This window comes from Larimichthys crocea, chromosome XII (genome assembly GCF_000972845.2).
Source record: "Larimichthys crocea isolate SSNF chromosome XII, L_crocea_2.0, whole genome shotgun sequence".
Taxonomy (NCBI): Eukaryota; Metazoa; Chordata; class Actinopteri; family Sciaenidae; genus Larimichthys; species Larimichthys crocea.
Window position 1 is genome coordinate 25,723,851 of NC_040022.1, and position 24,909 is coordinate 25,748,759.

The 24,909-nt window shown below is 41.1% G+C and overlaps 4 protein-coding genes across 11 annotated transcripts; 1 reads left to right on the forward strand and 3 right to left on the reverse strand.

Moving 5' to 3' along the window:
* Nucleotides 1-3,443: 3,443 nt before the first annotated feature.
* Nucleotides 3,444-7,151, reverse strand: slc25a10a (solute carrier family 25 member 10a). The gene is made up of 11 exons (XM_010730441.3): nucleotides 6,881-7,151; nucleotides 5,971-6,090; nucleotides 5,773-5,887; nucleotides 5,657-5,705; nucleotides 5,240-5,281; nucleotides 5,095-5,138; nucleotides 4,799-4,869; nucleotides 4,620-4,712; nucleotides 4,464-4,541; nucleotides 4,228-4,284; nucleotides 3,444-4,116 (listed from the first exon to the last, which is right to left on the reverse strand). The coding sequence occupies exons 1-11, from the start codon at nucleotides 6,968-6,970 to the stop codon at nucleotides 4,015-4,017; spliced, it is 861 nt and encodes a 286-aa protein (XP_010728743.3). The 5' UTR covers nucleotides 6,971-7,151; the 3' UTR covers nucleotides 3,444-4,014.
* Nucleotides 7,152-10,156: 3,005 nt separating this feature from the next.
* On the reverse strand, nucleotides 10,157-13,755 carry mrpl12 (mitochondrial ribosomal protein L12). Its single transcript, XM_027285069.1, has 6 exons — nucleotides 13,647-13,755; nucleotides 13,464-13,552; nucleotides 11,920-12,118; nucleotides 11,756-11,821; nucleotides 11,430-11,567; nucleotides 10,157-10,756 (listed from the first exon to the last, which is right to left on the reverse strand). Exons 1-6 carry the CDS (start codon nucleotides 13,710-13,712, stop codon nucleotides 10,640-10,642), a joined length of 675 nt encoding a protein of 224 aa, XP_027140870.1. The 5' UTR covers nucleotides 13,713-13,755; the 3' UTR covers nucleotides 10,157-10,639.
* zgc:103625 (methyltransferase-like 26 B) lies at nucleotides 12,662-17,397 on the forward strand. The gene is made up of 8 exons (XM_019264991.2): nucleotides 12,662-12,952; nucleotides 14,670-14,820; nucleotides 14,895-15,097; nucleotides 15,223-15,385; nucleotides 15,483-15,542; nucleotides 15,629-15,696; nucleotides 15,802-15,880; nucleotides 15,965-17,397. The coding sequence occupies exons 3-8, from the start codon at nucleotides 14,898-14,900 to the stop codon at nucleotides 16,010-16,012; spliced, it is 618 nt and encodes a 205-aa protein (XP_019120536.2). The 5' UTR covers nucleotides 12,662-12,952; nucleotides 14,670-14,820; nucleotides 14,895-14,897; the 3' UTR covers nucleotides 16,013-17,397.
* hgs (hepatocyte growth factor-regulated tyrosine kinase substrate) lies at nucleotides 16,280-24,868 on the reverse strand. Of its 8 annotated transcripts, none has more exons than XM_027285066.1 (20): nucleotides 24,660-24,868; nucleotides 23,380-23,464; nucleotides 23,167-23,242; nucleotides 22,910-23,002; nucleotides 21,668-21,791; nucleotides 21,401-21,453; nucleotides 21,198-21,266; nucleotides 20,925-21,049; nucleotides 20,229-20,331; nucleotides 20,027-20,125; nucleotides 19,844-19,939; nucleotides 19,708-19,746; nucleotides 19,461-19,625; nucleotides 19,146-19,356; nucleotides 18,878-19,050; nucleotides 18,649-18,789; nucleotides 18,339-18,522; nucleotides 18,118-18,254; nucleotides 17,838-18,020; nucleotides 16,280-17,664 (listed from the first exon to the last, which is right to left on the reverse strand). In XM_027285066.1, the coding sequence occupies exons 1-20, from the start codon at nucleotides 24,694-24,696 to the stop codon at nucleotides 17,560-17,562; spliced, it is 2,298 nt and encodes a 765-aa protein (XP_027140867.1). In that variant the 5' UTR covers nucleotides 24,697-24,868; the 3' UTR covers nucleotides 16,280-17,559. The 8 variants fall into 8 exon arrangements, with proteins under 8 accessions (XP_027140867.1, XP_027140866.1, XP_027140863.1 ...); XM_027285065.1 differs by having other exon boundaries at nucleotides 19,146-19,359; XM_027285062.1 differs by having other exon boundaries at nucleotides 20,229-20,358.
* Nucleotides 24,869-24,909: the final 41 nt, after the last annotated feature.

Consider the following 24,909-nt stretch of genomic DNA (forward strand, 5'->3'; position numbering starts at 1 on the left):
AACAGCTGATCAGTCATGTGAGTCATTGGGAAAAAAGTGTTTCCATCTCCCATGAACTCTTTTTCCTGAAAGGCAGAAACTACCTGAAGTGCATGTAAAAACAAATCTGTTGCCATCCATTTTTTCAAAACGATACATCAAAATTAAATTTATAGAAACACGAAAATAACAAAACAGTATTGTTTATTGACTGATTGGGGAGAGTGCAGTGTAAGCTGCTAAATTTACATGGACAAGCGAGATACTGGTTAATTTATTTCTTATTGTTGTACAGTGATCCCTCATTTACCGCAGGGGATACGTTCTAAAAATAACCCGCAATAAACGAAATCCGCAAAGTAAGTTTTACAATTATTATACATGTTTTAAGGCCGTAAAACCCCTAACCACACACTTTTATACACCTTTTTACATGCATTTTGTACAGTAGTCCCTTAGCCAATTTAGGACGCAGAACACAATGCATGGTCATACTGTACAGTATGCTGTAAAAAACCATGCAAAATTACACTAAAAAAATCAGCGAAACAGCGAGTCCGCGAAAAGTGAACCACGTTATAGCGATTTTACGACATTAATTTTGTGGCTTGGGCCTGGCAGTATACTCCCTCATATTCGTTCATATTAAGGACCAGCTCACAGTGGGAAAATGCTTTTTTTAACATTTACCTTCCACTGGCCTTCAAAGTAACGCACTGCTGTAGTTAGTAAGCATGTGAGCTGGGCATGGTAACACTGTTAAATCAGTTGCATTTCCTTAAGTTTGTTTGGTTTTGGAGCCATCATTTAAACTCTTTGCTCTCATGCTATTAATGGCTGCTAAGCTATAATTATAATCGTTGTTCAAGGGAGGTGTTTAGCAGTCACTTGGCAGGATCACCTCTCTTCACGTGGCTAACATCTGACATCGTGGCCTATTGATGCTTCTGGAGTTAAAAGGTCAAACACTTAGACGTGGCTCCGGGCTGATGATCACACAGCAAAGGCGCTATAAGGAGGTGCAGCAGGAAGCAATGCTCTGCAGTCTTCACAGCAACCTGCCTAAAAATAGCAGCGGTAACTTATTTAGCCAGTTTGTGTTTGCTGTGAATTTAGTTGTTAGTTGAAAGCCTCGCCAAATGCATTGTCCCATTCAAATATCAACTTGAGGAAATTAAATTAAGGCAACGTATGATTCACTGTGATGCTGTCCCACTGCCTCTCATCACACACATGGGAATATAGACACGTAATGCAATTAAATTGATCTTTATTGCATTGAACTGTAAACGGGAGCATGCTGACGGTGTGTGGGATATGAATGTATTCAGCCGGAGAAGAGGTGAAAAACATGAAATCACATCCTGCTTTTACATGACCGTTCACTTTACAACAAATTCTGTGACCTGGGTTGTTTTGAAAATGGATGCAAATTACTCAGAGTGTAATAATTAACAAACATTTCTTGACTGATGGGGAATGTTGAGGACAGCCGCAGTTTACGTAAACATTGTCTTCTCAGCATGTTTCCCTTTTATGGGCTGCAAAACAGTTTGAAGAGGATTACTTTCTCAGCAGAGCCTTGTTTTTCTTTAAAGACATGTCTAAATAGTGAAAAGCGACTTTATTTATTTATATTATATATTTTATAACGCATAAGTCATTTATATAGCAAGGTAGGTTTACTGTAGCTTAAAATATCATTGCTTGATCCTGATTTTCAACATACAAGCTTTCTAATTTGACGGTAAAACCATAAAAGCTAAAAATTCTGTGTAATAGATTAGGTTTTTGCTCCTGTAATCGTGTTTCATTCTGGTATGAGACATAACTCATAAGCTGTTATGGTTTTGACTTTCCATTAAAAGGCAGATATTTCATCAGTGGTTACCATTAAAACAGTGGAACAGAAATATTGTTAATGCTCCCGTGTCTCAACACCATGAAATTGAATGTTTGTCCATGTTGCATGTTTTTCATCAAACAGTTGTCAACAACACTCTCTTTAGTACTGTACACAGTGCACATGCCGTGTTTCTCCGTGAGAGAGGAATGTGCTCTGTTTGATAAGACCATCACAGCGCCTTAAAAAGATATACGATGCAGAGATACGAGGCAGCGGCTCGTATGAAATAAGAAAACTATAATGCATGTTTGTTCACAGTGAGCATCTATCAGGTAAAAACCTTGAAAAAAAAACAAACACCTGGAAACATTTTTTTTTTCCGTGTGTTGAGGTATGAACCCACAACATCTGGTTTAACAATCATTGCTCTTTGAAATCTCAAATTCTGTTTCTGTTGTCAGGACTGTTCCAAGATATTCAGTCTGTCAGTTCTCAGCTTGAATCCAACATTTGAGGTCTCTATTTCCATTTTTCCAGAAGATAGAAAGAGAAGGTATGTACATACGCCTGTGTGTGTGTGTGTGCGTGCGTCTGTGTGCATCATTAACATCATTAACAGTATCCTCAGAGGATGTTTTCCAGCACAGTAGTCAGTCTGTATTCCATCAGCGATAGAGTGCCTGATAAAGAGGAGACTACGTACAAACCTGCATTTGCGGCCTCGGTACAAAGTAAAGCAGGATGTACACTAAAAAAAGGAGACAGATCCAGACATATGCGGTGCTTATATTGAGCCTTATGTGTCATGCCTACCTATGTAATCCTGCTGTTCTTTTCAGTGAGCTCCACGACAACCATAGATGATTTTTTTGCACAGGTTTAACAGGGTTATGTAACCTCTCCATTAAGTAACTCGAGAGTGCCACACTGCAACCAACAAAGTCATTATTATCCATCAAAATAGATGATTTTGACATGCTCTTCCCCCTACACATCCACCTTTCTTGATATCTATCAATCAACAGGCAGAAAGAAAGTTTGTCTTTCTCTACTTTTACATCACAGAAAGACGCATCAGAAGATGAGATGTCTGTCTGACCATGAAGACAACTGTCATCACTCAAACGCTGACATCTATATAGACAATAAGTAAACCGTGTGGCACTGGAAAATAGTTGAACAAAAGTTAAACATGACGGATAGAGCTTGGAAAATAATACCTGGAACAATATAAAAAAATAAGAAGATGAAGCCACAAACCCACACGACTGCTACTGAACCAAGACACACATCTCTTTTCTCAGAAATCCAGATGAACTTTCAGATGAACATTGTTTCATAAGCCTCCCAGCTTAGAAAAGCTGCGTATTGTCTTCATAAAAGCACAGTCATATTGTATTAAATTGTTCCTAATTGGTGGCTTTTGTTCCCGCTAGCACACGCTGAACTGCCAGTTTAAGTATTCTTGTTCAAAAGAGAGGAGAGATGACAGGCAGTGAAACTGTGCTCAGACTGACAGAAGCTCAGTAAAGAGGCAAGAAAGCCTTCAAGAAGATAAGGAGAGATTGTTTTTAGTTGATTACTTTAATCAGTTGCAGCATTTGGCCTTAGTGCACTTTTCAGAAATGGATTAAAAATTGAAACAGCCCCTCAGTGTTACATAAAGTTATCTTGACTCTTAACTTAGGAACGATAGAAAATGTGAAAAACTGTGCTTTCCAACACAGCCTTAAAAAAAACACCTTCAGCGCCATCATCTGTCTGTGTTCAAATTCTGCAACATTGCAAACAAGATCAAGGTAAATCATCAAATACAGACACAGAGGGCAAAGACGGCCTAGCATTTAATAGTAGATTTATCTTCACAGAGGTTTACTACACCTCTTTTTAACAACCCGTATGTTAGACTGATAGCAGTACAATTCATCACATGTAGTAGGCCACAATGGTGAACTGTCCTGATGTTCTAAGTTAACAGGATATGATACATAAATCACATTTCTGCGTAACAATTCATGAATCACTCTCTTTTTGTGTTACAGATGAAAAAAAAATGTTGCATGGAGATAGATCTATAGATCTTTAGATATATAGTACATTGGTATGTGACATCTTGGTTACTGTTTGTTATTAGTGGTATCTAGTAGTAGAAACTGCAACCCAATAAAGAGGCAACCTTGAGGATTCACTCAGGTGACAACCACCGTGCCAAAATGCTGCCTCAGTTGTTCAAGGAATATGAAGGTGAAGACTGTGTGAGGGATGAGACGGATGGCTGCAGGAACAAGACCCTGGACATAAATCATATCATTACTCAAGTGAATATTCAAACATTTACACAAGAAAATATTTTTTGCTGGAAGGAGCAGTGTAAAATATCACATCTTAAAAGTGACATCCACCTTGTAAAATGCCTCCGGGCCAAGTTTTGCTGTTTCTGTAAGACAATGAAACACACCCTGCAACAAGGAGAGACAAAAACTAAGAACAAGATGTCAAGACGTGTTACTCTCCTTGCAGTTAGACACAGATGTCAGAGTGATTAGAGGGGAAACAACAGAGGTGCCCCAAGTAACCCCAACTCTGCTGTCTAACAATATTTAAATCACACAGCAGCATGTGGTGGACACAAACTCACCCTATAGTCCACTTTGGAGTTCATTAGTCTTGTTTTAACAACATCAAGTGGTTGGCACAAGACTGTAGCACACACCCCCTATAAAGAAAAGGAAAAAAAAAAGTTTTGGAAAATGTGGCGATATTACATAAACAGTGACAGAGGAAAGTCACTGACCGCAAACACACTGGCCAGGAAGTGAGTGAGGATGTTGTCAGTCAGGTAACCAGTAACCAGAACCAACTGTTTGGACTGATCGTAACAAGACAGCTGCGGGGGGCAAGATGCAGACATACTGAAAAATAGCACAGTAGCATTTCTTTGATTTAATAAATGCATAACAGAGAGGTCTTTACCTGTCCAACAGAGACTAGTGCACCTCTAGTAGATGCCACTGTAGCACCAGAGAACAGATTCCTCATTCCCTCTACAAATGAAATAGCAGAATGGGTGAAAAGAGTTGCTCTTGAATCTATCAGGTAGGAGTAAGAATGTTAACAAACATGTCACGTAGATACAAATGTTATGCCGAAGAAACATTTATCAAACTTTTTACCTCTTGGACATGTAATAAACTGATTTATTTTGCAACTGAAGAGACCTTCTTCAAGTCGTTATGCAGCGCAACATGTAAAGTAGTTATGAATCTTACCCTCCTTCCAAACACGTAATAGTCCGTCCAGCGCATGAGCATAACTGATAGAAGAAAATAAGAAAGAACCTCACAATGTGGTGATTCACATGCAACGACAGGCATAAAAAGATCTGCACAGGATGTATTTCCGTTTTTTACTTACTTTCTCCTAAGCTTTAAAGGCAACTTGACATCATTCTGCATTCTGCGCAGATCAGAGATTGAAGTATTTTTCAATCAGTGAATTGTCAGGATGTGTAACCTTCACAGTAATTATCTTGTTATTGAAATCGGTGGAAATTGGACAATCAACCATAAATGCAGAGGATAATAGGCTGCAGTTTTATCGCTTAGTAATGTCAAATCAATTTAACATGGAACGCATCATGAATTGAAATAAAATAAAAAATTTAAAAAGGGAATTACTTTTCGCAGTAGCATCACATCAGTCTTGAGTTGATAGACACGTTAGAGTCTATGTTAAAAATGTATGACTATAAAATAGTTAAATATCATAAAACGCAAAAAAAATCTATTTCTTAACAATAATTTGTCGATCCATTAAACATGTGCAACTCACCGGACATTCACCAGGTCAGCTGGAGTCCCGATAAAACCACCTGCAAACCCTGTTGATGAACACACATTAAATAAAAAACAATATCTAGACTAGTGTGCCTGTTTAATGATACATACCTCCAAAGGCACCAAGCATGACTTTCTGGTAGAAAGGTATGAGACCTTTCTTCTCTCTGTTCATTTTGTCCCTAACAGTCTCATAAATAGCAAACCGTGACAAGGAATATGTCATCTGGGAGGAAAGAAAGCAAAAAATCATTCCACATTTATGTAAACAGCGAGTGAATTATGAAATGTGTATGTGTCCTTCTCCACCTGTCGACAGAGAGACGCGCTCAGGCCACTGTAGAGAGCCAGGTAACCTTCTCTCCTCACCACGTTTAGAGCCATGCCAATCATCCTCACCCTGACCTCCTGCTGCGTCTGTAAATGCACCTGGAAATGACCACATGGAGTGAGCGGAGAGGGTCAGTCACACCTTTAGTGAGAGCACATGTGTCTTCCTGACTTAAGAAGTGACACCCAGCAAACAAAATTGGCTCCTAACTTAAAGGTCCAGTGTGTGGAACTTAGTGGCATCTAGTGGTGATATTTCAGATTGCAACTGAAAACCCAACATGGTGGACATCATGGATAAGGACCCACAGCATCTGTAGATATAAAAGGCTCATTCAGAGGTGACAAAAAATAAAACACTTCTTATTTTCAGGTCATTACATGCTAATGAAAACATAGTTATTATATTTCATTTGTGCCAATAGATGCTCCTAAATGTTACACACTGGACCCTCGAGGTGATATTCAGACTGAGCGGTAATGTCAGCAGCCTATTCAAAACATTCAGCCAGTGTGCCGAATGAAAGAAAATCAATTAAACAGAACAATAATAGCTGCCAGCTACCAAATTGAACCGGAAGACCTTTTTTCTGTCATCATTTCATCTCAAAGCATCCAAACAAGCCTATCGATTTTCAGTAGTTATTAGACAAACTGAATCAAGTGCAAGCTATTCCCAAAACCAATGTCAACACATAAAGGGACAACAATAAACCGTCAAAGAATACAATTTTATCAACATTTTCCACAATGCTATCCAAAGGTACATGTAGAAGACACCCCAAACAGATGAATGGGGCCTAACTGGATAATTTTCTTTATTTCCTAAAGGAAAAAATTGTGCTACGGTGTTAATTAAAATTAAAAGTCAATTAGCCTTATAATTTACCTTAATTAAATCCAATGGGTGTGTAAAACAGGCGGCTGCACTGGCCGAGACTCCACCAAAGTACCAACGAGAAACACGATTCTCCTGCATGTTGTCCGTTAAACAAAGTCCAAAGGACGAAGGCAAAGCGTCGGCTTCTCAAAGGTTGCTGGGACAACTTCAATCAAGGGTGCTCTTTACATCCGTTCCCCACAAAACGGCCAGTGATGGTTCGATGCTGTTTATGTTAAATGCACAATAGACAAACAAAGAAGTGTCCTTTAAATAAATCTGGATTAACATATGGCTGAACTTGTCCAGCGGGGTAAGTACAGAGCCTTCGAACTTACTTCATGTTTCTGTGCCAAGAAAGGAGTGTAGCTGGTTTGTGGGAGGAAGTGTACGTGACTTATATAAATAGTAAGTGAGCTTGACTTGCTGCTGTAGTTTTGTGAATGCAGCATGGGAGCATCCCAGGATTCTACTATCACAGATTAGAGGTCATGAAGTTCAAACTAATATTTGTTAATAATAGACGCTGCCTTCCCATCAGTCATTATATTTCCATTCAGTCTGCAGGTCACACAAAGAGGTCATGAGGTTAAAAACAGACTGCATGCCTCGACTCATATTCACTCATTAACATTCAGCAGCAGTTTGTATTGCTAACAAGTTATTTGGATGCTTTCTGCAAGCTTCCGAAGTCCAAAGACCAAATGTTTCACTTCTTAAGCATGACATGATTTTAAATGAGTGTTGTAGCGGTAGTATGAATGGGAACTCTGGCACTGTGTGTGTGTGCTGACTCAGAAAGAAGGGGGACTCATGACAGATGATTGGATATCCATTTCAAGTCAGAGCAAAAGGCAGGACATGAGCAAACACTTGCTGCTGCAGGGTCCGCCATTAGTCCACATAATGAGATACAGAAGTTTTATACATTCATCTACAATAGGATTTACGATCTTTATACTGTCTTTTTTTTACAAACCATTAATCAGTTCAAATTAAGAAATCAATCACTAATGAGAAAATCATTGGATGCAGTCCTAAATAGTTCAAAATGAACTCCTGAACGCAACCAACTACAACAGTAAAATCCGCCTTAATGTATGTGCATGCAGTGTAGGGCAATAGCCATCTTGGATGCTTCTCTAAATGACCTGCACAGATTGTATCTAGGTTTACATGCAGTTTGGTCTTTGCCTGTTCTTTGTATCTCGGTAACTGAACTTGTAATTGGATTGTATTTCATGCTCTGCTGTCCTGCAGTGATCCATGTCACGGTCTTCACGCTACAAAGCACACGACAAGGTTTCCTTTTCAGCACATTCATTCTCTGTGACTCACACACATACTGAACTCCAGTTTTCCCAGTATGGGGAAATTATATGATAAGCCATTTATGATATATGCTCATCACAAAGCTTCACAGAGTCAGAGTGCCGCGCTTCCTCCTCATGTTACATCCCTAAACATGGCCTCCATCACTCTCTGTTCAGTCTCACCTCTACTATATTTCAGTCTTTTAACAACAGAAGACGTTTTGACACGTCACAGGTGTAAATAATGAAATGAATGATGGCTAAATTCCATTTAGCTGCTTTAGTTTTAGGGTTCTGTACACTGTCACAGCTCGCATGGATACTTGAATAGAAGGAACCGTTGTTAATGTTTTAGTAACACCTCTGCTTTTCCTGCCATGACGCGTCAAAATGTCTGCTGTGAAAAAAAACCTTGTATGGTTTCAAATTATATATTTGACTTCATTAACGATTAGGAAAACAAATGTTTCTTTTTCTGTAAACCTCTTTATCTTAAGCTTTACTCCTCTGATGATTGTCCCCCTAGTGTTCAAATAAAATTAATGGCAAATGCAAGACTGAGTGAAAAAAGTGTCTTGAATTCTTCTTGATATGCTTTATTTTCATTGCATTAAGCCTTTTGATTTTAAAATCAAGAAAACGTATTATTTCCTTTTTATGGAATATAATATTCAGGCTGTTTATTGTCCCTGTGGGTAGAGTAAACATATCCTCTTCTATCTTCTCCATTGATGTGTTTTCCATTCTTAAATTATCTTCCTTGTAGGGTAACTTATTTTTGAACAGGCACTTAATCAGGTTCTTCAGTGCATTTTCCAGTGTATCTTAAAAAGGAAAGTAATTCAGCAGCAGCCTAAAATCTCTCTTGGTGTGGTCTCTTGAGGGAATAGCCTGACATGATACAGGTTTCTATTCAGCCTGAGAATTTTGCTGCATCTTGTCTCCTCCCTAATACTCCATCTATCATTCTCTTGGTCGGCTGTCCTGCAAAACAAAACAAAAACAAGAAGAAAAAAAGCCCTCAAACATCTAAGATTTTTTCCAAGAGTAGAACCTAACAAACATTGTTACATTGATACAGCTCGAGGATCATATTTACTGACATCTCAATTTAAATGACCAATTAATCCAGGGACAGTAGAGTAGCATATAGGCACCGAAAGGACTCTTCCAATCAGTCTCCTGATGGTCTCATTGAATGCTGAAGTAATCTTCTAAAAAGTAGCATCATTGTTAATGAATGCAGGTGTTATTGAGCTGGGTGGAAGACTTTAGGTATAGCCTTTTTTAAACCTGTATAAAATGAGCTGTGGGTTTATTCTAAATCCATTCTCATTTGGGTTTCCAATGAAATTAAATTAATATTAAAAATCAGGTTATATATTAAGAGGGAATGACACACTATTTCTTAACATTTCAGTCCTACTTGTAGCCTTGAAAAGAGACTAAACACACCACCTGGTGGCAATCTACAACTAAGAAATACCTCCACCGTGCATAACATGAAAATGATTCCTCTTGAAGAGTAAATTGGAAAATTGTTCATGTGTCAGTAAGCCAATATAAAGATCCTGCAAACCTTTGCAGGTGTTTTCAGTTATTTTGGCTGATTGGAGCATTCACAGGGAACGTTTCAGTGTCAGGACTTTGGTATTGTACATGTTGGCTTTTACTTTGGATCAAAGCGTCAGCTAAATAAGTTAAGATTAAACGTTCTGTCAAAATGAAATCAGCATTTATACAAACATTCGAACACCGTCATCCTGTGTGAGGCGACTGAAAGAGAACTTATGACCTCTAGTGGTTGGCAGCAGTGTAGCAGCCGCAATCTTTTGTAGGTTAGAGTATTGATTTCTGAACAGTCACAATAAACAGATTTTTACTTGAAGTAATGCATGTTTAAGGCAACACAATACACATCAAATGGATCCTTAAGTTTCATTCTTATTACCACAAGCACACATAGAAGGGATTTTTTTTGTGTGGGATATTTCAACTTTAATCACATTATTAACAATTCTATAATCAATGACGACTCCGCCCTGCCATCCAATGAACAAGATACAGTATCTGGTGTTCTCTTTCTTTCTGTGAAACGTTTAACATACGCACAGAGAATGACCAACTGGCTTACTTGGCACCAGGGCCAGTGTTTCTGTAGCTTTTTTTTCCCGCTACACAAGCATCAGACAGACACACGAGCAGACAAATGGACAAGGAAACAGTGAGGCGGCCATTTGTGCAGGCTGTGTGCCTGGAAAAGTTCAGTCTGAGTTGTGCCGCCCCACCTGACTGCTGTTAAGAGACAGTATTCATGTCAGAAGGCATTTGTTTCCTTTTCTCCTGGGATCTTCCTCTTTGTCATGTAAAAAAAAAAGAAATAATAGGATGAACGTTGAAGTGCATGAGCAGCAAAACGGTGTAGAACGGGGGTGCACAGGTGGGCACACAACGTCTACTCCAACACCACCGTGCCGCCTGCTGCCTCCAGGGCTGCTTTCAGTTTCTCTGCCTCTTCTTTGGATACGTTGGCTCGGATTTCCTGGGGAAGAGACTCCACCAGTTTCTTGGACTTGGTTTAGGAAGAAGAGAAGAAAAAAAAAAAAAAACAAGATTTAGTGACATTACCACATCTGTGAAACCAGAAACTGGGACACTGTCCTAAGCTAATATGCAACATAAACCAATAAATCTGATCTAGCTCAAATCTTTGGAATCTTTATTGCATTTGGCTGAACTATGAAGCGGCACAGACAAATGTTTCAAGTTTCAGAGCAGGTATTCACACCAAAAGTGAAAAAAAGCAGGCAGAGTGCGTCCTATAAAATGATGCTATAGTAAAATCCTGCAGATTATCAATCAAAGGACACTGTAGGACACTCTCCATAGGAGACACTGAAGGGAAGCTGTGATAAATACTATATTTTCCTAATGCAGAGCTTTAAACCTATATTATTGTGGTGACATGACACTGTGCAGCTATACTATGTGGGAAAATACCAGTACTGGATCAAGAGTCTCCATCAGCAAAAAGCACTAAATATTACAAAGTGTCCTGTGGAGTTTTATTGTGAAATATTTTAAGCCTGCACTGGTTTACATCCATGTTGGCCCTTTATTGCTTGTGTCGGTGCCTTGCTGCACTTCTTGGCACATTGACCCACTAAAAATCAGCAAACATGCATTACAAGTGGTCCAAAAAATCCACAGGGTACCGTTAATGACTGAACACTAATGAGACTTACCTGCACCAGATTCAAGCCTTGGATGCAGTTCTTCACTTCCTTTATAAGTTTCACTTTATCAGCTGCCTTTAATTCCGTCAACTTTACTGTGAAGTGAGTCTGCTCTTTCTTGGCCGGTGCTTCCTCCTCTTCTACGGCCTAGTTTCACACAAGAAAACAAAAAAACAGCAAATTAATTTGTGCAGTAGTTGGGCGAGAACTGTTGCTTAAACAAGATGCCATCAGTAGTCATCAGAAGTGACAGGATCAAACTAAAAGTCATTTCTGAAGTTCTAGTTTATGGCGGTGTTCAACTTATATGATCTATTCCTTCAAAAATCTGTTACCTGAGCCGCAGGAACAGCTGATGCACTCATTGGCATCATTCCAACATCCTGAATGTTCAGAGTTTTCTGCAAACAACAAAAACACGATGCATCACAAGGACAGTCTCTCTAGGTGTCTCGTGGCTTTGATTTTTTTCAGCGGGTTTAAAAACCTTTCCACAAACCTTTAGGAGCTCGTTGAGGTCCGACACTTCTAATAAAGTGAGGCTGGATATGTCACTGACGAGCTGTTGGATTTTGGGGGAATATTGTTTGGGCGCTCCATCTAGTGGAGGGGTGGCGATGGCATCTGAGTGGGTGGCCGGACTGGTCTTCAAAAGTCTGAGCGCACACAGGGTCGGCGCCTGCCGCAGAAGCTGTTGCCTGGAGAAGGAAAAACTGATTAGATAAATGACTGTGGCCCACAAGACACCGTGCATACAGTAGAGAAACAAGCGTTTAACAGATTTCATTCAGAGTATTTCTGTCACAAGCAACAAAGCAGTGATGAGTTAAGAAGCATAATCCAACAGCAACAAAGGAGACTGTACCATCAAAATCTATAATCCTTGCATGCCCAGATATATACAGATCCAGCTGAGGGCATCTGTAGCTCACATGTGAGATCAGAAAGCATGTGTACATGTGTATTTGGCGGCTGTGGCTCACAGGCAGAGCGGGTCGTCCACTAATCAGATGATCGGCGGTTCGATCCCCGGCATGTCTCTGCATGTCGAAGTGTCCTTGGGCAAGACACTGAACCCCAAATTGCTCCCGAAGGCTGTGCCATCGGTGTGTAAATGTGTATGAATGCTTAGATCCGCAAACTGATGAGCAGTTGGCACCTTGCATGGTAGCCAATGCCATCAGTGTATGAATATGGGGTGAATGAGATATGTAGTGTAGAGCGCTTTGAGTGGTCGGAAGACTAGAAAGGCGCTATATAAGTACAGTCCATTTACCATTTATTTACTGATCAGATCCAAGATTTCCAGCTTTAGGAAATTAAGAAAATAGTCATAATTAAATAAACGTTAAGTCGAGGGCCTCAAAAAGCAAAGATTAGTAGAAAATCTATCACAAACAGACTATAACTATGCAGATTTTGCCCTCCTAACACTGTGACCCCTCTCTCTTTACACCAGGATGGAGACCTCTGCAGCCAGCAGCTATCACTGTCACTTCATCTGATTCATTAACATCTAAACAGGACTTCATGTGAGTGGTTTGGACTCTCCTCAGGCTACAACAGTACATGAAGCAGGCTGTGGTTAGTAGTCCTGCAGAAATCTACATTTTCATTCACACGAGTGTGACCTTGGCTTTCAGAAACATGTTCAATGGGAGGAAAATGTCAAACTCAGACATGATTTTATTCCCTAAAAACCAAACTAAAGACGAGGACAAAGTGTTTCATGAGGACAGATGTACCGATCACTGGATCATGGCCAAGTTAAAGCCGGTGAAGGTCCAGGTACTGCTGGCTAAAGTGGGCTAACACACTTATCACATTACCGTAAAACATTAAACTCTTTCCCCGCCAGATGATACAATACGTCTTCTGTATTTACACGACCCACAGGAGATAACTGCATGTCTTACATCCAAACTAACCGGCAGCAGTCACCGGCTGTCTGCCCTTGAAGACGCAGACAGACAGACCCTGGAGCACCGCTACCCACGCCGGTGTACGTGCGTGACTGTCGCCCGCTCGGCGGCTCTTACGTACCGGTGTGTGCTCGCTGCAGCCCGCAGCGCGGTCCGGAGGCAGTGTCTGCTGCAGTACATGCTAAACGTTAACGTGATCCCGGTGTCCCTCTAAAAAAAACACAAGACGAGTGTCAGAGCCAGGTCTCCTCACTGCAGCCTGTCCAACTCAAAAGCACATGGCGTCCTCTCCCCTCTGACCTACCCACAATGCAGCGCCTGAACTGCTAGAAACCCGTACGGAAGCCCGTGAAGGACACACAGTGCACATGCATGCATGAATAAATATATGAATGGGAGAAGTACTAATAATGAAGAGACTTTATTAAACATATTAATTAGTATGTGCATAATGCATGATACACTTATAACAAACAGTGCTGCTTTAAAGGTGCAGTGTGGTTACAAAATTTAATATTCATAATTATGTTTCATTTGTGCACCGTGGGTCCGCTTCCACGAGGGCCGCCATGTTTCTACAGTAGCCCAGAATGGACAAACTAAAACACTAGGTATTTGCAGGCACAGTAGTTACTTCTTCATGCCAAAGAGGTGACAGGGTTGCAACAATGACAGTATAAAAAATGGACAGAGCCTGAGTGATGTCACCCGTAGCACTGTTTTGAAGCATATATATATATATATATATGCAGTGCTGGATGCTGGTATGTTGGCTGTACTGCTTCTTCTGTTTTAATCTAAATATCCTAAATATCGGTAAAGACGTGGATCATCAGCAGACCTGAGGTGGGCTGGAATAAGCCACCTATAACAGCACATACCAGTCAATCAAGCAAGCAGTCACGCTGTTAATCATGTGCAACTTTAAGCCTTAAAATCATCTGAATGGGTGAGTTAAAAATAAATAAATAAATAAATAAATAAAAAAAAGAGTTGTCATGAATGGGGAAATTAGCTATAAAGACCAAAACTGTTGCCCGAATCAAAACATTAGAAACATATATTACACTGACTAAAGGTGTAGCTATAATTTATTGTTAATGTTGTTATTAATGATTAAAGGTCTAGCTTAAAGGTGTAGCTGTAGTTTCTGATTATGACCACAAGATAGCAGCATACACTCATAATTCTGAAATAGTAAAAATGCAATGCAACATGATATGATGCTAAAATGGTTGCACTGTATCATTACATTTTTAAGACAATAATTTCTCTTTAATATTCAGTCATATTGTATGAATTGATCTTGATTCCTGTACTGTCCCAGTGCTGGACACTTGGGAGGAGCACAGAGGCAATCCTCTTAACCCGGTAATCTCTGTACCCATCTGCTGGTACAGTCATCCACCACATCCACAGCCTCCTCTACCAGTATGCGATTTCCCAATTAGTCTCTGCGAACCAGACCACAAGTGGAGGTAAGAGAAAATCAACACGCAGGCTGGCAATGCAAGGTGACAGGTAAACATGTACTTCTGATTATCTCCTCCAGATCATGCTGCTGTCTCCTCAGGCGGAGAAGAACTGGGAGGGTCTGTGCTCAGTGCTTGAAGATGTGCTGGAAGACCAGTCCCACAGGAAACTTTTTGGCGTAGAGCTGGGCTCTGGAACTGGGCAGCATGTCATACGCTTTGCCCAGAAGATGCCCTTTGTTACCTGGCAGCCATCAGACATCAATGAAGAGTCTCTGAACAGGTTTGTGTCTTTTACAGTGAGCAACACATTTTATACAGGTTTTATATTTTCCAGTTACGTGGATATGAAAAAGCAGTGTCTGATTTTTAAATACTAATTTGCATTAGCTGCATACATACTTACAGTATCAAGGCATACATTGCTGCAACCCATGCAAAGAATGTGCAGGAGCCTGCACACCTGGATGCCAGTGAGCCGTGGGAGCAATGGGCAGGCCTTCATCGCAGCTCCTGTGATGTTATTATTGCCATTAACTTACTGCAATACAGCTCCTTCAAAACAGCACAGGTAGGTCTGCTGATCTCCAACACAACGGATCATGTCTAAATGATCGAAATCTGCAAATAGCCTTTTATATTCTTTAAAATATCTTTATATTTTCAAGGGTGTTTTTACTGGAGCAGGTCAGATCCTCAGGGAAAATGGCCTTTTGATAACTTACGGGGTATGTACCAACATCTTTAATTTTCTTAGCCGTGTAATTAGTACAACGCATAGCTTAAACCTCTCCAAATCTTAAACATATTCCAGCTGTATGCTATTAATGGCACCATTACACCAAGTTGTAATGAAGATCTGGATGCAGAGCTTCGAAAAATGTGAGTAGGTGTTCATTTTCTCTGATAAAAAAAAAATCTACTCGAACATGGCAACATCATGTGTCTGCTAGAGTGTAAAAAGACTTGTATAATGCTTCTGGACAGGAATCCAGAGTGGGGCCTTCCAGACATGGATGTGCTGAGACAGTTAGCCTTTGGGAACGGGATGCGCATGGAGAGGATAGTGAGTCACATACTGTAGCTTTGGGTAACTACTCGGTCGTAATTACGATATTGCTTTAATATCTGTATTGTTTTTCATTTCCAGATTGAGATGGAAGAATATTATAAATGCCTCATCTTCAGGAAACTTTAGTGCACAAAGAAGAGAAACAAACTGTTTTTGCTATACTTTCAGTTTAGTTCTATGTTAAAGCTCTTTTAAACAAGTCACTCAACAATGTCATGTTAAGCCTTTACACTCGTAATAAAATCAAACCGACTCTAATTGAAACATGTATGATTGCGACATGGAACACTGTATTTACATAAATAAAAGTCATCATACAATACATCCCTCCTTATTTTTTTAAATCCTATGAAAGGTTATAGAAAAAAGAAAAAGAAAAATGAAGCAAGTGGACAATAAGAACCAGATATTTATTAAATATAATTCCAAAATTACTTTAAAGTCAGACAGATCAGTATGAGGGAATAAAGAAGTTCACAGATAGCAACTGAAGGGTTACAGAAATCAACGATTGGGTGTGTAATGCATACATGCGGTTTGTCATGTTTGCTCTGCAAGCATTTCCACATTTCTGGAGAGCCAAGTACACTTTGGAAAAGACTGCCCACCTGTACTTACTACATATATATCTTCATCCGTGACAGTTGCAACCAAAGTCACACAGGGTGGGGTGCCTGCGGGCCATTTGCAGTTAATTATAAGTTATGGTCCTATCCGTCAGTTTGTCAACACAATCATTTTAATAAAGAGACGCAGGATGCTATTAGACTTGCTGGACTGCTTTAGTATGGATATTTCATGGTAACTAGTTGTGTAATGTAAATTATCTTACCTATAAAAGTATATTAAATGAGGATTTAACAACCACCCAGCTAATTTTCTAACACTTCTCCCACAATGTACAATCCCTGCAATGCGTTTCGTTATTTAAGAAACTACATTAAAGACACTCGATATTCCAAGCGGTGCACGACAAGTAAATGCCAAAACAAGATACGATGAGTCTAGTTTGTGTGTGCTCATGAGAAGGGGGTGGAACTGAAAACTACTGGGACTAACCTGACGGAGATGTGAGTTAGTGGCATTTATTTCAGGCCTTTGACTGTGCTTTCTCTCCCTAGACATCACTCTTTATCCCCAACACCCACAATCTCTGAAACAGCACATACAGATGATGGGTTGCAATAATTCATTTCCATTAAGGAAAAGAATTAAAATTTAACATGCAAATTTTGCTTTAGAAAAATATGAGACAAAGGATGGTTATGTCTTGTCTTTTTTTTTCTCCTCAGTTATTATCATATTTTCTTATTTCAGTTTTAACTTTAATACCACTGACTATTTCTGAGCTTCAGTTATTTATTTAATAAGGAAATACTACATACATATCAGCTGGAAAGAGGGAGGAGGAGGGTGAAAGGGTCTGGGTTATGATGCCCTCTCTTGCAGCTTCATCCCGCATTCCCGTACTTAATTGGAAGGGAGAGGCAAGGAGAGCGACAGTTCTGCAACATCATCACAATATTTTACATTGTCACAACATCACAGCGAGGTGGAAGGTGGGAAGTGTATGTGTGTTTCCAGAGGGCATCTTCAGAGTCCAGAGAGTGAGGGGAAAAGACCAGAAGGAGGAGCGTGGGTGTAGTGTGTCAGACCCTCCAGAGTGTGGGCTTTCAGTCGAAGGAGATGAGTTGTGCCTCTGCACTGCCGGGCACAGGCTGTGGGACCTGCTGCTGCTGCTGTTGCTGCTGCTGTGGCGGCCCACCAGGGGGAGCCACCTAGAACACAGTAGAAATAAAAAATAGGAAAAAAAGTGAGGTTTGGTGCAAGCTGGATGAGGTTAAAAATAAGATTAATACCAATAAGTGAATTAACAGTCACTAAAGTATGCTACAAACTCTTTGTTACAGCTAACACCTGGTAGCAAAGGAGGAAATGATAAGTGGCTGACCTGTTGGTACATGGGCTGCTGGCCTTGCATGTAGGGCTGTTGGGGGGGCATATTGGGGTCTTGTCCTGGCAATGCCGAAATCATGTTCTGCATGCTGTATGGCTGGTAGCCCATGTAACCCATACCGTTAGTGGGGGCAGCCTGGGACATGGGGGGCATACTCTGGGCCTGAGAGACCACATTCTGCACAGAACAGGGACAACAGTTAGCAATCGTCTTCGAATATTTTACATGAGTTCATGGGTTTGTGATCAGAAAATTAAAGTTGGGAGTCAATCACCTGGTAGCCCTGTGTGGGTGTGGGCTGATAGTTGGAGTACGGTGGACTAGTGTTGGGCGGAGCCTGACCAGGAGGAGGAGCAGGCTGCCCATTGGTACCTGCAGCCTGGTACATGTACGCATTGACCATATTTGGATCTGGAGGAAGAGAGGACAAACAGTCACACACTGGGGCACACTCGAATAAAATATAGTTGTGAAGCTTCTTGTTAACCTCCTCACCTGTGGCAGCGCTGGGCATGGCTTGGTACTGTGGTGGTGCGGTCTGCCCAGGCTGATTCATATAGATGTTGTGCATAGGCGATCCCTCCACAGAACCAGCAGGGCTGAAAGTTCCCGGGTAACTGGGTGGAGCTCCAGGCTGGTACACAACCCCTCCTGCCACATTTGGGGGCAAAGTCTGCATCTGCATAACAGCATGTACAGACATCATCAGAACTTTACTTCCAAAGAGAAAAGACAAATGTGGTGTCTAAATAAATACATTTCCTCTGAATGGCCTAGGAGGTCAGCTTATGTACGCAGTGTGTACCTGAGCATAGGGCAGAGAGAAGGCAGGCATTTGGGCTCTCATCTGGATTGTGTGCTTCTGCTGCTCCAGACGCATCTGCCTCTCCTTCTCCTGCTCCTGAAGGCGCTGGATGGCCAGCTGTCTTTGCATCTCCAGGTACTCCTGCGGTTCAATGACAAACGCCTATGAGTATGATAATGAATAGTGTAGCAATATCTGCATTTTTTTCAGGAGAGCCTCGTTTTGTGACCTGTTTCTTCTGCCTCATGATCTCCAGCTTTTGTGCCAGCTGGATCTGCCTCTGTCGCTCTGCTTCCTCTGCAGCTCTGCGCAGCTTCTCTCTGTGTTCGTCCCGAAGGGCGTTGAGGGCTGCCCGGGCATCACGCACCTGAGCCAACTTGTCCTGCAGCCCCTCGTAGTACACTGACAACATGTGATGTGATAGTTCAGAGACTGGACACGCAGGATGACGGGAACAAGTGAGGAAACAAACAAATCATGCACGGGTTAACACTCACATCGCTTCTCATCTAGCTGGTTGAGGATGTCCAACAGCTGCGGATGCATATTGTTGATGGACTGGAAGAGTGAGAGCACGGCGCTGTCGTTGGTGATGCTGCGTCCGCGCATGTGGTTGCTCTTCATGCGGTTGAGGAAGGTGGTGACAGCATTCTGCAGAGCCTTCAGGAACTGCTCATGGTTTTCCTCGGACTCCCCGTTCTGGTACTGCTGCTGAAGGCGGAGACAAGAGCATTTGATCATTGTGGTCTGACTGCTGCAAAAAAATAAAAACTACCACCAACACCTGCCCTCAGCACTAACTTCCTACATACCTCCACTATGCTGACTGGCTGGACGGGGACGTGAGTTTCTACTGGCTGACTGATTGGCGGAAGGGGCTCAGCCAATGGCACAGGCGCAGGGGCTGAGGGGGTGGGACTCTTGCGAGCCTCTTCCTGTTTCTTCTCCCAGTATGTTCTGTTCAGGTAACGGGCCAGCTGGAATAATACGACGTATAATCATCAGTATTACAAGCATACATTAGTCTGGTATTAGAAAAGAGAAGGATAGAACATGTACCTCAGGGTCTACATCTTCAGCTGACGGAGCAGAGGAGTTCTGGAGAGAGTACATAGACATTTCATTGTTTTTAATAAGCAGATCTTTGAATCTTGTTTTAATCATGTTCAGGTTGTTTAAACAACAATTCAGTTACCACAGGAGATGTGTAGAGGGTGCTGACTGGTGGTGCTGAGGAAGTCACTGGAGTGGGATCAGCTTTGGGATACATTGAGTAGGTGTTCTTCTGCCTCTGTAAAGACACATGCAGGTATGTATTAGTTTCTATCTATAGCCTGAGAGTTAAAATACAGTGTAAAATCTCAGCTGTGCAACCCACCATCCGCTCCTTCTCCTCTGCCTCGCTTTGGGAAAGGGCAATGGCCAGCTGCAGCTCCTCCTCCTCCTGCAGTGCTGCCTCGTCTCTTTTAGGGGGCATCTGATGAGAGACGGTGATAATGGGTGAGTGAAAAAAAATAAAAAATACTTCCAATACAGAGCAGGGTGAAGCTAAGGAGAGTCATTTCATATCGGCTCCCTACCCCCCCAAAATCTATGACCTGTGACTGTTGGGACAGCGGGCTGGTCAGGTACTCAGGAGGCAGCTCGGCAGGGCCGGCAGCGGGGGCTTTACCTTCAGCTTTCCTAAGAGGAGGAGAGAGGGAGGGGTGGCTGGTAAGGAAAAGGGATCAGAAAAGGACAAACAATCTTTTAAATCAGAGGAGAACATGCTGCTTGAAACACCAAAATCTCTCCAAAAACACAGAACAATACAAGAAAGAGTCCAGGCAGTGCACAACAATGCTGCAAATCTTCTGTGTTTCTTATTTAATAATATGTTTTTGGATCTGCATCAAAGTACATATATTCATGTTGCGTTTTGGAGAATTCTGGGAATGTAAAAAATTCAAGTCAGTCAGATCCCCACAAAACCACTACCACAAAATTATGGCCACCTAAGTTTCTCATGTTGCAAGAGGCATTTAAAGGCCAAGTACTTTAAAACTTTAAAGATAGACAGACAAACACTCACGTCCTAAACAAAAAGGTAAAAACCAAGAAGCTAACACAGTGATCAAAAAAAAAAAATATATATATATATATCTAAAACTAATATATACTTGAGTATACAGCATAACTTAAACAAGATAATCATTTACAGTGCCTCTATGATACTGCAGCTCATCCAGAGCCACCATACTTCACGCTCAGTCTGATGATTCGGGTCCGGGACTCACTTGTTAAGCAGCTCAAAGCACGGCTCACACACACGCACTTCCTTCTCTATGCCAAACTTCGGGATGGTGGAGTATTTAGACGAACACTTTCCACAGAAAATCTGGCCACAAGCTCGACAGTGGTGCTGGAAAAGCAAATAATATGCATCGAGGTCAACTTCCACACTATACACAACAAACATATACTCCACACACATACACACACATGGCAGGAACTAAATAAAGGAAACCATAAAATCCCCAAGTGCCCTAGTTTCACAAAGTCCAGCCTACCTTTCTAGTCATAACTCCAAACTGGACTCTGCACCGGTGGCACTCCTCAGCATCAACCCAGTCTGGAGCCTGGACACAGCAGACAGACATCACATATTATTACAAATATGGTGGCACAACAAAAATCACAGGTGCTTAATGTACTGTCACTGTCCACTTCATAAACCTAACTCTACTTCAGGGAAACAAGAAAAACATCTCACTCGTTCAGCTGCAAACATTGCATCACTCTCCTTAAACTCAGGGAACACATGACCTAGGAGAGAGAGAGAAAAAAGAGAGAGAGACCTGTTAGACATTCAGTATGTTACCAGTAACATATTGTAAGAGAAGAATGTCTGAATACAAATATACAAATGTTGATGTGTTTCTCTAAACTGTAGCTAAGGCAGGGTTGGAAAACATTTATCTGGGCAAATATACTTTCAGATATGCTTCTTTTTAGGCAAGCTTGATAAAAATCCTCTTACCTTCCACTTTCATGATCTGATAGGTGTCTTGAACCACTTTATATTTGGGTTCGTTGCGAAAGGCATGAGCCCAGGCCTGGATCAGGTAAAGGATCTTGTTTCTGACGTTTGGTTCCGTCTGTTTCTGGTGGTAAAAGAACCACACAGAGTGAAATATTCTGTCTTTACACCTTCAAGTGCCTTTAAGTGTTCATATTCTAGACTTCTGTTGTCACATAACACGGCTAAGCCTTTCAAACAGAAACGGAGTTGAACAACACTGTTTGGCAACATGAACTGAGGAGGTGGGAAGTCCCTTGCTTTAGTCTGAAAAATCCTCCTGTCACAAGGCTATGACATCATCAGGAAGTGGAAACCAGCATGGGGCTGCAGGAGCTTGAGTCACATGATACAGCAAGGACCCAATCAAATATTGCTAGCTCATCCTGTAATGCAGCCAGCTGCCTGACTGCAGCGAGCCAGTATTGAGTTAAAAAAAAAAAAGAAGCTTCCAGCTAAAATCTGGTCAGACAAATCACTCCATCTGTGTACTACAGTAAATAACAAACAACAAATCCAAACTTTGTACTGTAGGGCAGGAAACTTGAACATGGATCAGAGGTAAAACAATCAGCAAAAATACTGATAAGTGATTAATCATTTCAGCCATTTTATCAACCAAAAATATCATATTTTGTTACGGCTTGTTTTGCAGCCGTAACATATTTCCTGGATCCAGCATCTTAAATATCTGTTTTATATTAGATTTGATACATAACTTTATTGTCATAAGTACTGAGTCAAAACTCAAATGAATGAGTCAAATAAGTAATGGACATATGTATAGAGCTATATAAATAACAGCAGAGATACATATACTAGATATCATTGTAACCTGAATATTTTTGGGTTGTAGACTGCTGGTCGAACAAAACAACAAACAAACATCTGAAAATGTTACCCTAAACTCTCAGAAATTGCATTTTTCACTATTTTAGCAGAAAACACAACAGATTAATCGATAAAAGAAAGTTATCTTGAGTTGCAGCCCAAACCTGATTCTATAAATGCTGCAACAGCTCAGCAAATTCAGGTTCACAATAAAAAGATAGTATTGACAACAGCTAAGGTCAAAACTTGTGGAGATGTACGTTTGTAACGTCTGTAGTAAAGAACCGGATTGTAGCAGCTTAAAAAGGGTGAGGCGGATATATTTTGGAAATGAAACAGAGCACTTCAAAATATGAACAGAACGAATGTCACCTTGAGCAAATCCTTCAGTTCCTCCATAGTTTGTTTACTCGCCACCTCATCGTGGACTGTCTGGCCACAGTTCTTCACCACTGACTCCAGGACCTGAATGGCGACGTTATGCACATTTCACCAAAGCAGTTTTCTCCAAAAACAACATGATAACGCAGCGCACAAACAGAACTGCAGTGAATCTTGTTTAATTTTTGACATGTCTGATGCATTTTTTTGAACCAGACGCTCATTTTTGACTGAACACACCGTCTTACCTCGAGCGCATAGAGCGCAACATGTGGGTTTTTGTCATTAAGCTTCTTCTTAATGGCCCCGATGGCATATTTAGCTCTGCAAAGACAAAAACAAATTTTGCTCAAAAGAAAGCCCAGGCAATAAATTAAGTCAGCAAAGGAATCTTTTGTTTCTCAGCTAGGGGCATAGACTACATTCATATAAATTAGAAAGAAGTGGGCAAAATTACTCACTGGGCGTCTCCTTGTCGAATAAGATCACAGATTTGCAGGATGGATTCCCAGTCAGTCTCCAGCAGCAGCTGACTGGTGGCTTTATCTGTAAATAGTGCAGATGGTTAAAGCTTTATCATGATGTACGTACAAACAGTCAAATCACTTGAAGATGATTCTTTCTCCTCTAATTACAGTCCGCGGTGTATTAGAGAGTTACATTATGGAGACCACGTCCACCTTATTTCTTTCTCAAGCCGTTTGTCTGTCATATCCTCACAGTGTTTCTCAACATGACCTTGCAGTCATTCCCAAAATATCGTCTTGGTTTTCCAAAGTGGGTCTGAAACCAAAAGCCTTAGCTTGACTGTGGTAATAATTAAACTAACTGTATCACTGGGAATACCTCAGAGCTGTGTATTGATCATTGTAAATATGTTTTAAAGTCTGACTGATCATTAACAGAAAGACCAAGTGTTCAAACCAACATTTGTCTTGTTAGTCACAAAACATCGGACATGTGGACCTACAATAAAAATGATAAAACTACAAAGGTGATGTAGTTTTAGGAAGTTTGTTACATAAGCTGACTGTGCTCTAACGTGTTTCCAAATGTCTCTTGTTGCAAGCAGCAAACTTGATAATACTCCATCACAGAAAGCTCAGCTGAAGGGTTAATCTGACCATCGATGTCAACCTGAAACTCTCTTATTAATTCAACATATCTTTGTCAACATGACTCGACTGCAGGTCATGACGATGTTTCTTTTCTCTCGGCATATTTCTCGGGTGAGCCATCTTAGGTTGTTACCTTCGCCACCTCCACATAAACCGAGTCTGTAAGATTTAGTTTAGCGATTAGCTTATCAACCTGTTGTGATCTTTAAAAAAGAAAAGAAACTTAAGGCAACCCTCGTCAAATGTCAGTGTTGTGTTTTCATAAAACAAAGCTGGGCCACTTCTTCATAACGTCGTCGATGTTGAGCTACGTTAATATATTAACCTGATCTCAGGTCAGTTAGCTCCGGCTAACAGCACGACACAAAAGATGAGGCGGCGTAGCTTTGATTGGACTTTTGAGTACAATTAAAAAGAAACAGGACCCTGTGTTTGCTACTCAATCCGGGCCTCCAAACAATAGCAGCGAAATTATTAGCAGGCTAAACAAAAAACAAAAAAAAAGAGCTATCTGGCCTGAGAGCCACAGCCCGTCTGTCAAAACAATACGCTGGAAAACATCGCGCTTTAAACTCAAAGCTGGTTAAATTAAATACACTAACGCTAACTCAACGAGTACTCACCGAGAAGCCTCTCAAATGTGCCTCCGCCTTTCCCCATGTTAGGCTCAAAGTCTGTCGGGGATGAAGTCTTGTTTCAGTCAACGGGTCCTGGTATTTTCACCGCTGCTGTTAGCCTGTTAGCTTCTCTGTTAGCCGCGGAGCACAGCTGTACAGCTTTTCCTACTTCCGCCCTGGAAACAACAACACGGACACGCAGCGGCTTCCTCCCCCTAGCGACGGACACACGCAACGACGAGTCACGGTGTCAATA

What these genes read in the sequence shown, in the direction of transcription:
- hgs (XM_027285061.1), bottom strand. Translation starts at nt 24,696, where the DNA reads ATGGGGAAAGGCGGAGGCACATTTGAGAGGCTTCTCG. An exon ending in TTGCGCTCTATGCGCTCGAG is followed by an intron (nt 23,003 to 23,166) that starts GTAAGACGGTGT and finishes GTCGCCATTCAG; the next exon opens with GTCCTGGAGTCAGTGGTGAA. An exon ending in CAGAGGAGAAGGAGCGGATG is followed by an intron (nt 19,940 to 20,026) that starts GTGGGTTGCACA and finishes GTGTCTTTACAG; the next exon opens with AGGCAGAAGAACACCTACTC.
- slc25a10a (XM_010730441.3), bottom strand. Translation starts at nt 6,970, where the DNA reads ATGCAGGAGAATCGTGTTTCTCGTTGGTACTTTGGTGGAGTCTCGGCC. An exon ending in ACCCATTGGATTTAATTAAG is followed by an intron (nt 6,091 to 6,880) that starts GTAAATTATAAG and finishes GGTCATTTCCAG; the next exon opens with GTGCATTTACAGACGCAGCA. An exon ending in ATTACGTGTTTGGAAGGAGG is followed by an intron (nt 4,870 to 5,094) that starts GTAAGATTCATA and finishes TTTCATTTGTAG; the next exon opens with AGGGAATGAGGAATCTGTTC.
- mrpl12 (XM_027285069.1), bottom strand. Translation starts at nt 13,712, where the DNA reads ATGTGCACTGTGTGTCCTTCACGGGCTTCCGTACGGGTTTCTAGCAGT. An exon ending in GTTCAGGCGCTGCATTGTGG is followed by an intron (nt 13,553 to 13,646) that starts GTAGGTCAGAGG and finishes TGTTTTTTTTAG; the next exon opens with AGGGACACCGGGATCACGTT. An exon ending in ACCTCAACGAGCTCCTAAAG is followed by an intron (nt 11,822 to 11,919) that starts GTTTGTGGAAAG and finishes TGTTGTTTGCAG; the next exon opens with AAAACTCTGAACATTCAGGA.
- zgc:103625 (XM_019264991.2), top strand. Translation starts at nt 14,898, where the DNA reads ATGCTGCTGTCTCCTCAGGCGGAGAAGAACTGGGAGGGTCTGTGCTCA. An exon ending in GCTCCTTCAAAACAGCACAG is followed by an intron (nt 15,386 to 15,482) that starts GTAGGTCTGCTG and finishes TATATTTTCAAG; the next exon opens with GGTGTTTTTACTGGAGCAGG. An exon ending in GCCTTTTGATAACTTACGGG is followed by an intron (nt 15,543 to 15,628) that starts GTATGTACCAAC and finishes AACATATTCCAG; the next exon opens with CTGTATGCTATTAATGGCAC.